Raw genomic sequence first — 14,946 nt, 5'->3', positions numbered from 1 at the left:
GGAAAATTCCATGGACAGAGGAGCCTGGCAGGCTACAGTCTATGGGGTCGTGAAGAGTTGACCACGACCTAGTGACTGAGCACATGCCTTCCTATATTTTGTAAATGTTCTGCAGCATACATGTTTTGCTTTTTTAAACACCATTTTTAGTGATTGTATGCTGAAAGTGAAAGTGAAGTTACTCAGTCGTGTCTGACTCTTTGCAACCCTATGGACTGTAGCCCATCTGGCCCCTCTGTTCATAGAATTCTCCAGGCAAGGATACTGGAGTGGATTGCCATTTCCTTCTCCAGGGGATCTTCCCAACCCAGTTATCGAACCTAGGTCGCCCACATTGCAGGCAGATACTTTACCATCTGAGCCACCAGGGAAGCTTTTCCTTCTCCAGGGAAATCTTCCCAACCCAGGGATCAAACCCAGGTCTCCCACATTGCAGGCAGATTCCTTACCAGCTGAGCCACAAGGGAGGCCCAAGAATACTGAAGTGAGTAGCCTATCCCTTCTCCAGTGGTTCTTCCCAACCCAGGAATCGAACCAGGGTCTCCTGCATTGCAGGCGGATTCTTTACCAACTGAGCTGTCAGGGAAGCCCAATTGTATGCTAATTTAATATTTATTACATGAAGAAGGTTTTAAAAAGTACTTCTATTGGAGATGTGAAGCATCTGAAAATGTTCTTGGGTGAAGGGTAACAGAAATAAGTTAAAAAGTTTTCCCTAGACCTGCTTTGTTTTATTTTATTACAAAAGGTACGTCATTATTGTTTACTTTACATCGTCAAATTTGTATTGTTGAATTGTTGTTATCATTCTTCCCCTGTAACTACTCATAGCCAGTCTCGTTCTCTGCAGATAGCTACTATTAACCATATGCAGTGTTTCAGTCTGTTCCTTTTATAGCCGTCAATCTTTCTGAATACTTAGAGTAGTCCACAGTATAAATATATCATAATTTATCTAAACATTTCCCTGTTTTGGGATATTGAAATTACTTTCACTTTTGCCATCACAGAAGATGCTTCAGTGAACCTCGTTGTATGTGTATCTTTGTAAATTTGGGGCCATATTTAAATAGGATATATTTGTAATGGAACTTCTAAGTCAAGGAATAATTGCATTTGAATTTTTATTCAGTCAGTTCAGTTTAGTTGCTCAGTAGTCTCTGACTCTTTGCGACCTCATGAACTGCAAAATGCCAGGCCTCCCTGTCCATCACCAACTCCCGCAGTTTACCCAAACCCATGTCCATTGAGTCAGTGATGCCATCCAACCATCTCATCCTGTCGTCCCCTTCTCCTTCTGCCCTCAATCTTTCCCAGCATCATGGTCTTTTCAAATGAGTCAGCTCTTCGCATCAGGTGGCCAAAGTATTGGAGTTTCAGCTTCAGCATCAGTCCTTCCAATGAACACCCAGGACTGATCTCCTTTAGGATGGACTGGTTGGATCTCCTTGCAGTCCAGGGGACTCTCAAGAGTCTTCTCCAACACCACAGTTCAAAAGCATCAATTCTTCGGCGCTCGGCTTTCTTTATAGTCCAACTTTCACATCCATACATGCCTACTGGAAAAACCGTAGCCTTGACTAGATGGACCTTTATTGACAAAGTAATGTCTTTGCTTTTTAATATGCTATCTAGGTTGGTCATAACTTTCCTTCCAAGGAGTAAGCGTCTTACTAGATAGTGTTAAACTTCTCTCAAAAAGGCCATGAAAATTTCGCTATAACAAATCATAAAGCTCTTTTAATTCTGAAGGTAAAAAATGAGAAAAATCTACCTTGTCTAATTTGTCTTTTATTGGTGAGGTTGAAAACTCAGTGCTTTTTTATCAAATACAATATTATATATTACAGGTGTACAACATAGTAATTCACAGTTTTTAGAGGTTATACTCCATTTATAAAATATTTGCTTAATTTCTCATGTTGTATGTGTGATATTCTTTTTTAAATTTTTTTATTTTATATTGAATATAGTTCATTTACAACATTGTGTTAGTTTCAGGTGTACAGTAAAGTGATTCAGTTACATACGTATGCATGTATCTATTCTTTTTCTATATAGGTTATTAAAGAGTATTGAGTAGAGTTCCCTGTGCTCCACCCTTAGGTCCTTGTTGATTATTTTATATACAGTAGTATGTGTATGTTAATCCTAGCTTTCTAATTTACCCCTTACCCTCACCTTTCCCCTTTGGTAACCACAAGTTTGTTTTCCAAGTCTGAGTCTATTTCTGTTTTGTAAATAAGTTGGTTTGTATCATTTTTCTAGATTCCACATGTGAGCAATATCATATGATATTTGTCTTTGACTTCAGTTAGTATAGGTCCATCCGTATTGCTGCAAATGACATCATTTCGTTCTTCTGTATTATTCCATTGTGTGTATGTATATCTGTGTGTGTGTGTGTGTGTGTGTGTGTGCTCGGTTGCACAGTCATGTCTGACTCTTTGCGTGTATATATATATCATTATCTTTATCCATTCATCTGTCATTGGACATTTAAGTTGCTTCTGTGTCTTGGCTCTTGTAAATCATGCTGCAGTGAACATTGAGGTGCATTTATCTTTTTGAATGAGAGTTTTCTCCAGATACTTGCCAAGGAATGGGATTGCCAGATCCAAAAGCTTTCGAGTATAATTAGGTCCTCTTTGTTTATTTTTGTTTTTATTTTATTACTGTAGGAGGTGGATCCAAAAAGATTTTGCTGCAATTTATGTCAAAGAGTGTTCTGCCTATGTTTCCCTCTTAAAGAGTTTTATGGTATCCATTCTTAAATTTAGGTCTTTAATCCATTTTCAGTTTATTTCGTACATGGTGTTAGCGAATGTTCTAATTCCATTCTTTTGCACGTAGCTATCCAGTTTTCCCAGCACACTTATGAGGGGACTGTCTTCTCCATTGTATGTTCTTGCCTCCTTTGTCACAAATTAATTGGCCATAAGCGGGTGGGTTTATTTCTGGCCTGTCCATTCTATTCCATTTAACCGTGTGTAATTTTCTGTGAATCAGCAGTTGATGTAATTTGCCCATAAAAGTTTTAGGGACTGTTTGTCGTTTTCTTATTTGTGAATCCTTTTTTGTAAATTAGATATATTACGTCTGTATTACTCTTTTCAATCTCTTCTTGGTTTGTGGAATCTTTCATAAAACAGAAGTTACTTAAAATAAGTGTTATCTTTTAAACTTCCAAAACATTCTTATGGAATTCTTATTTAAAAAACATAGAATGTATATTGTATCACTTAGTTTTTGTTTTGCCCTATCATGTTTTATTAATTTAGAACTTTTGAGAGAAAAGAATGGATGAGATTTTCTACTTTCTCTTCTGTTGATGTGTGTGTTGGTGGGGATGGTGGCAAGAGAATTTCCAGAAACATTTATTCCATTCTCTATATTTTCTTTCTTTATCACTGCTCATATTTTTATCCAAGCTTTTATTGAGAGCATACTAAGCACTTAAAACTTGGATAAATATATGAATGTATTAGTTTTAAAATGTCAAATCCTGGAAAATAATTTTATCAACAAAAAATGATTTTCTTTTGAATTTACCTCCTTTATATGACTGGTTGTGTGACATATGTTTATAATTCAGAGCTAGAACTTTGCTTCCACCTAACTCTGTGTATCCTTTACTGCAGTGAGTGACGGATTGGAATTGAGACCAAAATATAAAGGAATTTTGCATTGCTTGACCACCATTTGGAAACTTGATGGACTACGGGGACTTTACCAAGGAGTAACCCCAAATGTGTGGGGTGCAGGTTTATCCTGGGGACTCTACTTTTTTTTGTGAGTAGCTCTGGGAGATTTTACAGTTGTAAATAAAAAGGAATTTTTGTTTTTAATTATTTTTTAAAAAATCTGTTGGTGAAGCAAAATGATCATTTAAGCAGTTTCTCTGACTTCAAGAGTTAGGAAGCATAGAATGCCTTATTAGTCTCATTTTCTGTAAGCTTTAATCATTTATCAGAGGCATTTGGTTTTGGAAAAAGTTCTTAATAGGAAGAAGGTAAAAGGATGAGATGGACACTCTTCCAGAAACCATTTCTGTGAAATGAATCAGGAAGGTGGCTTCCCAAAATACATGTGATTCATACTGAAGTTGAAAGAGCAGAAGTGGACAGATCTTGGAGCCCTCATCAGAACATGTATCACAGGACAGCACTTTGGGAAAAGAAAGTCAAAACCAGTGCATTACTGAAAGAGTCTTGAGGCATGTTTCTTCTTATCTCCTGTTTGACCTGCTCCTTCATCTTCAGAGCTCGTTCATTTCCTCACTCCTTTACTGGCGTCACGATTTGTTATACCTGCCAGTGGATGCTTACTGAAGAAGCCACAGGCAGTGCCTGTGGCAGCCACATTCAAGTTACTGAGTGTTCAAGGGTGAGGAAACAAAGCGTTATAACCCTGCGGTGGAGGAGCGTGTGCTGCCCTGAGCTTACCTCTGATGTTTGAAACTGAATCCATGAATGGGGAGGCTTTTGTTTAATACATGGCATTTTAGGGAAACATCAGTTCAGTTCAGTTCAGTCGCTCAGTTATGTCCAACTCTTTGTGACCCCGTGAACTGCAGCACGCCAGGCCTCCCTGTCCATCACCAACTCCCGGAGTTCACTCAAACTCATGTCCATTTAGTCAATGATGCCATCCAACCATCTCATCCTCTGTCATCCCCTTCTCCTCTCACCTTCAATCTTTCCCAGCATCAGGGTCTTTTCAAATGAGTCAACTCTTTGCATCAGGTGGCCAAAGCATTAGAGTTTCAGCTTTAACATCAGTCCTTCCAATGAACATTCAGGACTGATTTCCTTTAGGATGGACTGGTTGGATCTCCTTGCAGTCCAAGGGACTCTCAGGAGACTTCTCCAGCACCACAGTTCAAAAGCATCAATTCTTTGGTGCTCAGCTTTCTCACATCCATACATGCCTACTGGAAAAACCATAGCCTTGACTAGACGGACCTTTGTTGGCAAAGTAATGTCTCTGCTTTTTAACATGCTGTCTAGGTTGGTCATAACTTTTCTTCCAAGGAGCAAGCATATTTTTGTCTCATGGCTACAGTCACCATCTGCAGTGATTTTGGAGCCCCAGAAAATAAAGTTAGCCACTGTTTCCACTGTTTCTCCTGGTATATTTGCCTTTTCCTCTTTTGTGTCCTGTAGTTTACTTGATCTCTTATAATCTTATGGCAGTATCCAAACCAACCTTAAAATGTTTTGTAAGTGAAAGCAAAATAAAAACCAGCCTTAATATTGTTTAAATATTTTTCTTATTTTCAGTTGTAAGGAATGCTTAGATGGGTGAAACTGTATGTATAAAATTTATTGTGTTAATAACTTTAGAGTTGTGTGGATTCTTTAAACAGTTTGTAAGGGCAAGCCATGTAAGGTTTAATGTGTTGAAATCATCATATAATAAAACAATATACTTGTTTTATGACGAAATGGATTGGTCAAGTTTGAAAAGATTTATTTAGTTGAAGTTGTCTTCCTGGAAGAAGATGGAAATTGGAGTTAGAGAAAAAAGGAGATTGATAACTCGCTTAACTCAGAAGTATTTTGTGGCTGTTTTCTGCCAAGTAAAGCAGAAATGTCAGTGTTTCATTCAAGTGTGGCTCAACTAACCAGGTCTTCCCATCCACTTCCCATCACTTTACTCGTGCTCCTGTTTCCCCATACCTGGCTCAGTGCTGCCTCCTCCACAGAGCCTTCTCTGATCAGTAGTAATTTCTGAATCTCTCATGATATCATCTGTGTTTTCTTTTGTTATGATTAACAGTTGAGTGTGTGGTGAAAATATTTTACATAGGTATTGCCAGCCTTCCATATTTGGGGGGAGAGATGGTGTAGTCTTCCAGTAAACCCAGTATTTGAGAAAGGTCTAATTTTGTAGTTGGATTATGCATTGACTTCTACTTTTTGGATATTGTTAAATTACCCACAGTTGAAAATGGTATTTCCTGCTTTGTGACTCCCATTCAAATATTTATCCAGGTGTTTTCGTTTTATTCTTCCAGTTACAATGCCATCAAGTCATATAAGACAGAAGGCAGAGCTGAACGGTTAGAGGCAACAGAATATCTCATCTCAGCTGCTGAAGCTGGTAAGGCGGTGTGTGAAATATAAAACATCAGCTTCCAACTTGGTGTTCACTTTTGTTCTTTATTTGCCTTTTTTCCTGTGAACATCTGAGTTTAAATATGCTCCTCTAACTATGCTAATCAGTTATCACATGAAATTTCTTAGAAGGCAGGTATACTGATGGATACCCTGAGTAGATTTCAAGAATTTTACTTATCACAAAGGATATAACATTTAGAGTGCTTATGACTCTGATTTAAGATGATTTGATATAGTGTTCTTCAATTAAAGTATGATTTCAATCTTCAAATTAAACAATTTAGTAGCCTTGTTTAATTGCCTCATGTATGTATAATATTCAGACTCATGGGGGTGCTCAGGGGTTGTACCTACAACTGTAAGATGTGGTCCCATAGGCACAGGGTTAATGAATGGGTGGTCTTAAAACAAAGTAGGACTTATAAGTCCTGCGTTGACACCTTGTTCTCTTGGTGGTTTTGGGGGGGTTTGGCGGGGGGAGTAGGAACATCATGTCATGCCACGCAGTTTGTGAGCGCTTAGTTCCCCCACCAGGTGTAAAAGCGCTGAGTCCTAATCACTGGACCACCAGGAAATTTCCCCACCCTGGTTTCTTAATGTTTACTGAACGTTTACTAAAATTTTAAAATTTTAGATTTATTTTTTAATTGAAGGGTAATTGCTTTACAGAATTTTGTTGGTTTCTGCCAAACCTCAACTTGAATCAGCCATAGGTATACATATGTCCCCTCCCTCTTGAACCTCCCTCCCTCATTTACTGATTGATTTTTTAAGGCAAGAATTATCTTGCTCATTTTTGAATACCTAACTGCTGTCAGAGACCTAAGTCACATAGGACTCAATATTTGTTGAATAAAAAACTACTTAGGAAATGCAGCAAATGAGAAACTAAACCAGATTATTTATTTATTTATAAACTTGTCACTTTCTGTAAAGAATGTAAATATTACTTTTGTCTTTAGGTAGTTATTTAATTTTTGAGGTATAGAGGCTACTTTGAGTGGGTTTGAGGAAGACTGTGATACAGTTGAGGTGGGTATATGTGTACACATGGACAGATGGCTGAGATGCTGGTTTCCTGGTCCTTTTCCCCAGTCTTCAGTCCCTCTGGCTTGTACTGTGTCCTTCTCTTAAGCGTCTCTATCTCTTCATCAGCGTCTGCTTCCCAGGACCTCCATCCGTTCTCCACACCTGGTTTAGGAGCCAGGACATCCTTGTTGTCCTCACACCTCTCAAAGGGAGTGTTTTACATTTTATCTCCTTTTAAATTTACTTCTAACTACATGGAGGACTTTTTAAGACCACCAACAACTATGTCTATCCATTTGTTAACCCTAGGTCTGTGCCTCAGAGACCACATCTTACAGTTGTAGGTACCACCCCCAAGCATCCCCCATTCTTTATATAAACAGACTGTTCTTAATTTGGATTGTCAGAAGTGAGAAAGTACCTGTATGCTGAGTAATAATAGTATTTAAATCTGATTTCAGGAGCCATGACCCTCTGCATCACCAACCCACTATGGGTAACAAAAACTCGCCTCATGTTACAGTATGATAGTGTTGTTAATGCTTCACAGCGGCAGTATAAAGGAATGTTTGATACACTTGTGAAAATATATAAGTATGAAGGTGTGCGTGGATTGTATAAGGTAATAAATTATCATCAACATATTTCTAATAGCTGACAATTGTAATTTCCCTTGGCTCTGTTGTCTGAGTTCTGAATGACCTGTCAGTCTGTTCAGTCACTAAGTCACGTCCGACTCTTTGCGACCCCATGAATCGCAGCATGCCAGGCCGCCCTGTCCATCACCAACTTCCAGAGTTTACCCAAACTCATGTCCATCGAGTCGGTGATGCATCCAGCCATCTCATCCTCTGTTGTCCCCTTCTCCTTCTCCCCTCAATCCCTCCCAGCATCAGGGTCTTTTCCAATGATTCAGTTCTTCGCATCAGGTGGCCAAAGTATTGGCGTTTCAGCTTCAGCATCAGTCCTTTCAATGAACACCCAGGACTGATCTCCTTTAGGATGGACTGGTTGGATCTCCTTGCAGTCCAAGGGACTCTCAAGAGTCTTCTACAACACCACACTTCAAAAGCATCAATTCTTCGGTGCTCAGCTTTCTTCACAGTCCAACTCTCACATCCATACATGACCACTGGAAAAACCATAGCCTTGACTAGACGGACCTTTGTTGGCAAAGTAATGTCTCTGCTTTTGAATATGCTATCTAGGTTGGTCATAATGACCTGTAGTCAGTCCTGAGAAGCCAAATTTGGGCAAAGAACAATTTATGAAAACTGAAGTCTGCATTGAAATTGTACTTTAAACCATTGTCCTCATTACCAAAAGTAGTATCATGACACTGGTGGGTGAGAAGCACTGTCTAAAACTTTGAATAACCATTTCTCTAAGTCACACATTGAGGTCACCCGTTCTTTACTCCCCTCCCCGTAAGCTGTGGTCCTTTGGGAACTTGGTTAGTTTAGCCTTTTTTTCTTTATCTTTTTTAGGGGTTTATTCCAGGGTTGTTTGGAACATCACATGGTGCCCTTCAGTTTATGGCATATGAATTATTGAAGTTGAAATACAACCAACATATCAATAGATTACCAGAAGCACAATTGGTAAGATGAATTTGAAAAAAAAAATGGTATTTACTTTTATGGGCATTTAATAGATGGAAATTTTATCATGCTTAGTAGTATTGCTATGATAATGAGTACCAACTCAGCCACTAATTTAATTTATAGCTAAATACTTTACAGGCTAATGACACATAAATGTTAAAAATAGAGCAGATAAATGTTAAAAACAGAGTTTGTGTTAAGAGAGGAAACCAGTTTTCACTTACGGATCCACTTCAGTGTTTTCCCATCTTTATTTTTAAAGAAGTTCCATCTAAAAAAAAAAAATGTCTTATATTGTCATTTTAGAGCACAGTAGAATATATATCGGTTGCAGCACTATCCAAAATATTTGCTGTGGCAGCAACATACCCTTACCAGGTTATAAGAGCTCGTCTGCAAGATCAGCATATGTTTTACAATGGTGTATTGGATGTAATGACAAAGACATGGAGGTAAGAGCACGTGTATGTTAGAATGGCTCTTAGGAGGTACCTTATAAATCTTAAACTATCCAACTGACGTTAGTTTTATAGCAAAGACCATGTCTGTGATGAAGACATGGCTGATGGCTCCTTCCTGAACATATCCCATTTACTACATGAGACTTGACTTCATTTGTAAAATTTGAATTTCTGTGTTAACAGAGTTGTTTATAAAAATCAAATGAGATATGTGAAAGTGTTTTGAAAAATTAAATTTTAGGTGTTTTAAACTATATGGATGGCATTGAGCATAGGGAGTCATAAAAAAACCTAATTTAATATAATTAAGAAGGCCCCACATCTCTACTGGTATCAGGACTTTTGCAACTAACTTGTTTCTGTATGTGGAAGAGACGCTTGTTCTTCGGTATGGGAATCCTTAAACTGTTTTAGGTAGACATCCCCATGTTTCTTTTTAATTCTAAAAGGTCAGAACAGAATATTCAGCATTTCAATTCAGTTCACTTCAGTAAATCTGTATTGAGAACCTAAGTGAAAAGTTTCAAGGCTGTATTCCAACTGTAGGCATGAAGGAAATAAAGTTTTATTTTTGTGTGTGCTGTATTTAGTATTGTCTAGATACCCCATGTCCAAGGTAAGAGAAACCCAAGTAAGATGGTAGGTGTTGCAAGAGGGCATCAGAGGGCAGACACACTGAAACCATAATCGCAGAAAACTAGTCAATCTAATCACACTAGGACCACAGCCTTGTCTAACTCAGTGAAATTAAGCCATGCCCTGTGGGGCCACCCAAGACAGGAGGGCATGGTAGAGAGGTCTGACAGAATGTGGTCCACTGGAGAAGGAAATGGCAAACCACTTCAGTATTCTTGCCTTGAGAACCCCATGAACAGTATGAAAAGGCAAAATGATAGGATACTGAAAGAGGAACTCCCCAGGTTGGTAGGTGCCCAATATGCTACTGGAGATTGGTAGAGAAATAACTCCAGAAAGAATGAAGGGATGGAGCCAAAGCTGGGAGGAATTGGGGGCAGGAGGAAAAGGGGGCAACAGAGGATGAGGTGGCTGGATGGCATCACCAACTCGATGGACGTGAGTTTGAGTGAACTCCGGGAGTTGGTGATGGACAGTGAGGCCTGGCATGCTGCGATTCATAGGGTCGCAAAGAGTCAGACACGACTGAGCAACTGAACTGAACTGAGCATTTATTTATGAAATGTTTAATGTTTGTGTTAGATCAGTTAATACTCCTCTATGTTCATACATTTAAAGGCATCTGGAAGATGGTTATGATTAAAGTGCTTTTTAGTTCATTTTGAGGTGTCCCTGCCCTCTCTTCCTCATTCCCACAAAAGGCATGTAAGCCCTACGAATGGTTCATAAACTGTTACTTCAGGACATTGAAAACATGAACTCAAATCCCAGAGGTTTGAATGCTGGCTCTGTGCCCTGTCTGCTAAACTTCTGTGTCTTCAGACTAGTTCTGTAGGAAATTAAGTGTGTATGTGTGTGTGTGTGTGTGTGTGTGTGTGTGTGTATATATATATATTTTTTTTTTTTTCCCTCTCTCTCTAAAGGAAAGAAGGCATCAGTGGATTTTACAAAGGGATTGCCCCCAATTTGATTCGAGTGACTCCAGCCTGCTGTATTACCTTTGTGGTATATGAAAATGTCTCACATTTTTTACTTGGCCTTAGAAAAGACGACATAAACTAAGAGAAGATAATTACAGTACATCTGCCCAAGGCAGCAACATGCTCCTTTGTATTTGAGACATAAAACTCGGAAGATTACTGCACAGCAACATGGCTCATAATCAAACTTGGTGTATAATCATTAGAAGTCAGAACAGCTCAGTCTTCACTATGTTTTTCTGCTTTTGCCTTCCCCATGGGTATGGGACTTGGCTACCTCTCCCTGAAATGGCTGCCAGCAACATAACAGTAAAATTGACACCAAGTGGAGAATTTCGCAAATTTTCTCCATTTCATTGTCCAAGTAGAAGCTGATTTGCAGCATTTGCTGGATGGATTTGAAGAATGCACTGCTTTTTCTGAACTCATCTGCCTGGATTGGCTTTAAAAATCAACCTCTGTGCAATAGCAAGAAAATGGCCTCTTAAAAGATGTCATTGATATTTGAAGAGTAAATTAAACGTTAAAGATTTACTGTGAAAGATATTCCCCAAATCCTGACCATTTTTGAATTGGGAAAGATTGGTGGGGGGAAAAAAAATCCTCCATAAATGTGCTTTAGTTTTAATTCAGCTGGAATGCATTTGAAGTTTGAAAAATTCAAGAAGTTATATATTTCTTTTACTTTGAGAAATATCTGACATGTGTTGTCATTCCATCACTACTTTTTTCCCAGAGGCTGGTTTCATAATTTAAAATGTAATCCTGGATCCCACTATTATTTTTTGGCATAGATACTTACTGTCTTTTTTATTTATAAAATCAGAACAAAATCCAGCAGTATCAGCCATTATTTAGCCTTCCTGACCATAAATCAGTAGCTAATAGATAAACTTATATAGATACTAGATGATTAGGGGTATATTTGTTGACAAACTGAAAACGAAAAGTTATAACTTTCACTTCAGATTTCAGATATGTGGTTTCAGATCCCAAATAATTGATCAATCTACATTGGTTGCTCAAAATCAGGTTTAAATACAGATTACTCTAAAGGCCATTCCTGATTTTGAGTTATTGTAATTGTCTATAAATATAAAGGCCTCTGCCCCAAAAGGATGCCAGAATGATCCAAATGTCAACAAATATACCCTCAATCATCTAGTATCTATATAAGGTGGCCTATTAGCTACTCCAGTAAGTAATTTTTATTTACATATGAATGCTTTTTTGCACTACCATCTATTTGTTGTAAATATTGTGGTTTTCAAAGCCATATTTAAATGGTTCTTGGAAAAGAGGTCTATTTTTTATATTTTAAAAATGGCTTTTAAAAATAAAGATGAAATGATCAGTACTTGGTTGTATTTACTTTGTTATATGCAGAGAAATGCATTATAAATGTGATATATTTTCCTACTTTTGAATTAAACTATAATTCATATAAAATCCTGATAGTGGTCCCTGTATGGAAAGACAAGTTGGGTTGGCATTTGGGATTTTAGAGGTAGTGTCATTTGAATGCCTCCTGTGTACCCCTAAATTAATAAGGCATAATTCCTGTTCTCTAAGGGCATACAGACTTGCAGGATGAATCAGCATTAAATAACTACAGTTCTAGATTAAGAACATGGAATATTTCTACAAACCCTGCAAGAGTTCTGAGCATTTATTCCCCTCAAACAACGGTTACAGCATCCCTTGCTGCTCTGTGCCATCCATGTATGCTGCCGCACATGAGGATGGAGCAGTGAGTGAGCTGCACAACATTCCTGCCTTTAGGGAACGCTCATTTTTGTGAGTGATCAAAATATGCATAATATAACTTCAGATATTAAATGCTAGAAGTAACTAAGGAATAGTGGGAATAGCATTGCTATGTCACGTAGGCCGGTTGAGGTCGGGAAAGGTCTCTTTGAGGAGGTAGTATTTGAAACATTGACATAAGTGAGGAAGCAAGTCACTATGATACGTCAATGTATGAAAACAAGTCAATCTAAGAAATAGAAACTGTTATTTGAGTCAAATTTGAGGATTAAACCCAGGAGGAGCATATCAGAAAGCTCTCACAGTGAAGTAAAGGCACAGTTTTGGAAGCTTGTTGAGACAGAGCTGTTCCTTAAGTGATGTATTATTGACAGTTTATACAATCCAGATCTAAGCATCATCATGGCCCCTTATAAGATCAAGAAGGAATGTTATCTTTTAAGGAGCTGTCTTGGCGATGCTAAGAGAATGTTTCTCTTTATGGTTGAGCAGGTATTTCTGCTGATGAGGAAGTTTGGTGGATGCATAATGCAGATACACAATGCACAGTAGAGGGGACAGAGGCTACCAAAGGGCAGAGAAAAAATTGTTTAAATTTTTCTTGTCTTGCCATAAAACAGGAAATTTAATGATCAATGGGGGGAAACTGCGAAGTAGTCTTTCCACTAGAAAGTATTAGGTGATTGGTCACTCAAAACCAGGGTCACTGCTTGCCTGTCCTAGGGTCTGTCATGTCCCTCCATGTCAAGTTCTAATCACCCGATTCTCTCCTTTCCGGGGAACTGTACTAGCAGGATGTTTGGCAAGGACTGACATTTAATTCTAAGTTGCCCCATAAGCCATTTAAGCCCACTTTCCTCACATGTGTGTTGTATATATCCATGATTTTATAGAGAACTGCAGACGTGGTCTAGAATTTCAAGTCATTTGGACATTATTTTAGTATAAGTAGGTGACACAGCTTGAAAGGCAGGAAAATATCAACATACAAGTTCCAGAAGCTAAATCGATAGTGATGGCAATATCATCAGCAAAGATTTAAGCCAAAATCCTCCTGAATCAAATCATTTTCCTAGTATTTTCCCTAAACTTGAAGTAAGAAGATGGTTCAGAACAAAAATTTGACACTTCATGGGTCATAAGGTGAGTTAACAAATAAGACGGTATCACTTAGTGGTATTGGTGGTAACTTTAGATTGCACAGTGCTAGAATTAATTTTAAAATGTTTAGGGACCATTTTGGAGAAGAGAAATCCTTCAAGGCAACCTGGGAATACTGGATGTAGTTAATTGTCCACAAATCCAGCACTTGAGTTGATATTTGAAACTTGCATGTGGTTGAGCCCAAGAAATACAGTTGGCTCATTAGCAAAATTGTGGGCAGTTGTCAGAGTAGTCAGTATACAGGCCTTCGCTGACATTTGGGGTTAGCTGTCTACTTCAGATATTATCTTCTCAAACTGGTCTGGTAGTGCTGGTCTTATCTAAGTCAAGTGTTGGAAACAGGAGTTGCAGTTCATTCAGCAGAGACCTGATAAGGTCCCTTCAAAAGTGGCCAAGTCCTTTGTCTGTCTTTTCCAGTATGCATAATCTGGTTGCAGGTCATGGTGCATTATTGATTTCTTCCTAAGTTAGATTACTGTGATAAACTTTGGAAACAGAGGGTCTTTTTAATGACTAAACTTTACAAGGCATTATCTGGAAGGTGAGTCTTAGTCACCTTAGTAAACACAGACCTCAATTAACAAAACTAGAATTCAGTGTTCACTGAAACAATTTTTTTTTCTAAAGGTACCCTCACTTCTACCAAATATAGCCAGATTGAAATTTACTTGTTCATAAAATAAGTCTGGCTAATTGACTACGGAGACTTCTAAATTGGCTATGCTGGAACCTGTCGTGAAGACTCTCAGACTGAGCTTAAAAAACCTCAAGGTTAGGAAAGCCATTCCAAAGGTGTGTCAGCAGTAATATTTCAGACAAAAATTATAACCATACTCAGTTCACCCAGTCCTATGTGACTAATCCTTGACCTTTATTTTCTGTTAACAGTTACATGAAGCCATCCATTTTCATTAGAATTCTTTCTTACCCAGTTCAGCAGTATGATATGAATATTAATCAGAAATGTGTACTTGTCAAGAAGTACTTTGTGAATTTTCTTTAAGGATAAAACATTTTTTTGCAAAAAGCAAAGTACAATGATAACTGTCTATAAATGACAGAAGACTTTAAAAGTCAAGGTTAAACATATGATTATAATGCAATTGAAAAACTTGGTTACTGCTGTGACATACAACAACTTAAGATAATTACTAAAATGACTGACAGTCATTTACTAGGACCT

The 14,946-nt window shown here is 38.1% G+C and overlaps 1 protein-coding gene across 2 annotated transcripts in view; it reads left to right on the top strand.

The window, feature by feature from the left end:
* SLC25A32 (solute carrier family 25 member 32) overlaps positions 1-12,189 on the top strand; it is a 31,608-nt gene extending 19,419 nt beyond the window's left edge. Inside the window, exons 2-7 of one of the 2 annotated variants that reach the window (XM_006065077.4) lie at positions 3,642-3,792; positions 6,020-6,105; positions 7,613-7,773; positions 8,639-8,752; positions 9,062-9,207; positions 10,776-12,189. In XM_006065077.4, the coding sequence (XP_006065139.1) occupies positions 3,642-3,792; positions 6,020-6,105; positions 7,613-7,773; positions 8,639-8,752; positions 9,062-9,207; positions 10,776-10,914 (797 nt within the window). In that variant the 3' untranslated portion in view covers positions 10,915-12,189. The remainder of the gene's footprint in view (positions 1-3,641; positions 3,793-6,019; positions 6,106-7,612; positions 7,774-8,638; positions 8,753-9,061; positions 9,208-10,775) is intronic. The other variant, XM_025265110.3, reaches the window with a different exon arrangement.
* The last annotated feature ends 2,757 nt before the right edge of the window (positions 12,190-14,946 follow it).

The sequence above is a fragment of the Bubalus bubalis genome, chromosome 15, assembly GCF_019923935.1.
Source record: "Bubalus bubalis isolate 160015118507 breed Murrah chromosome 15, NDDB_SH_1, whole genome shotgun sequence".
NCBI lineage: Eukaryota > Metazoa > Chordata > Mammalia > Artiodactyla > Bovidae > Bubalus > Bubalus bubalis.
This window is presented reverse-complemented; position numbering and strand designations above follow the sequence as displayed.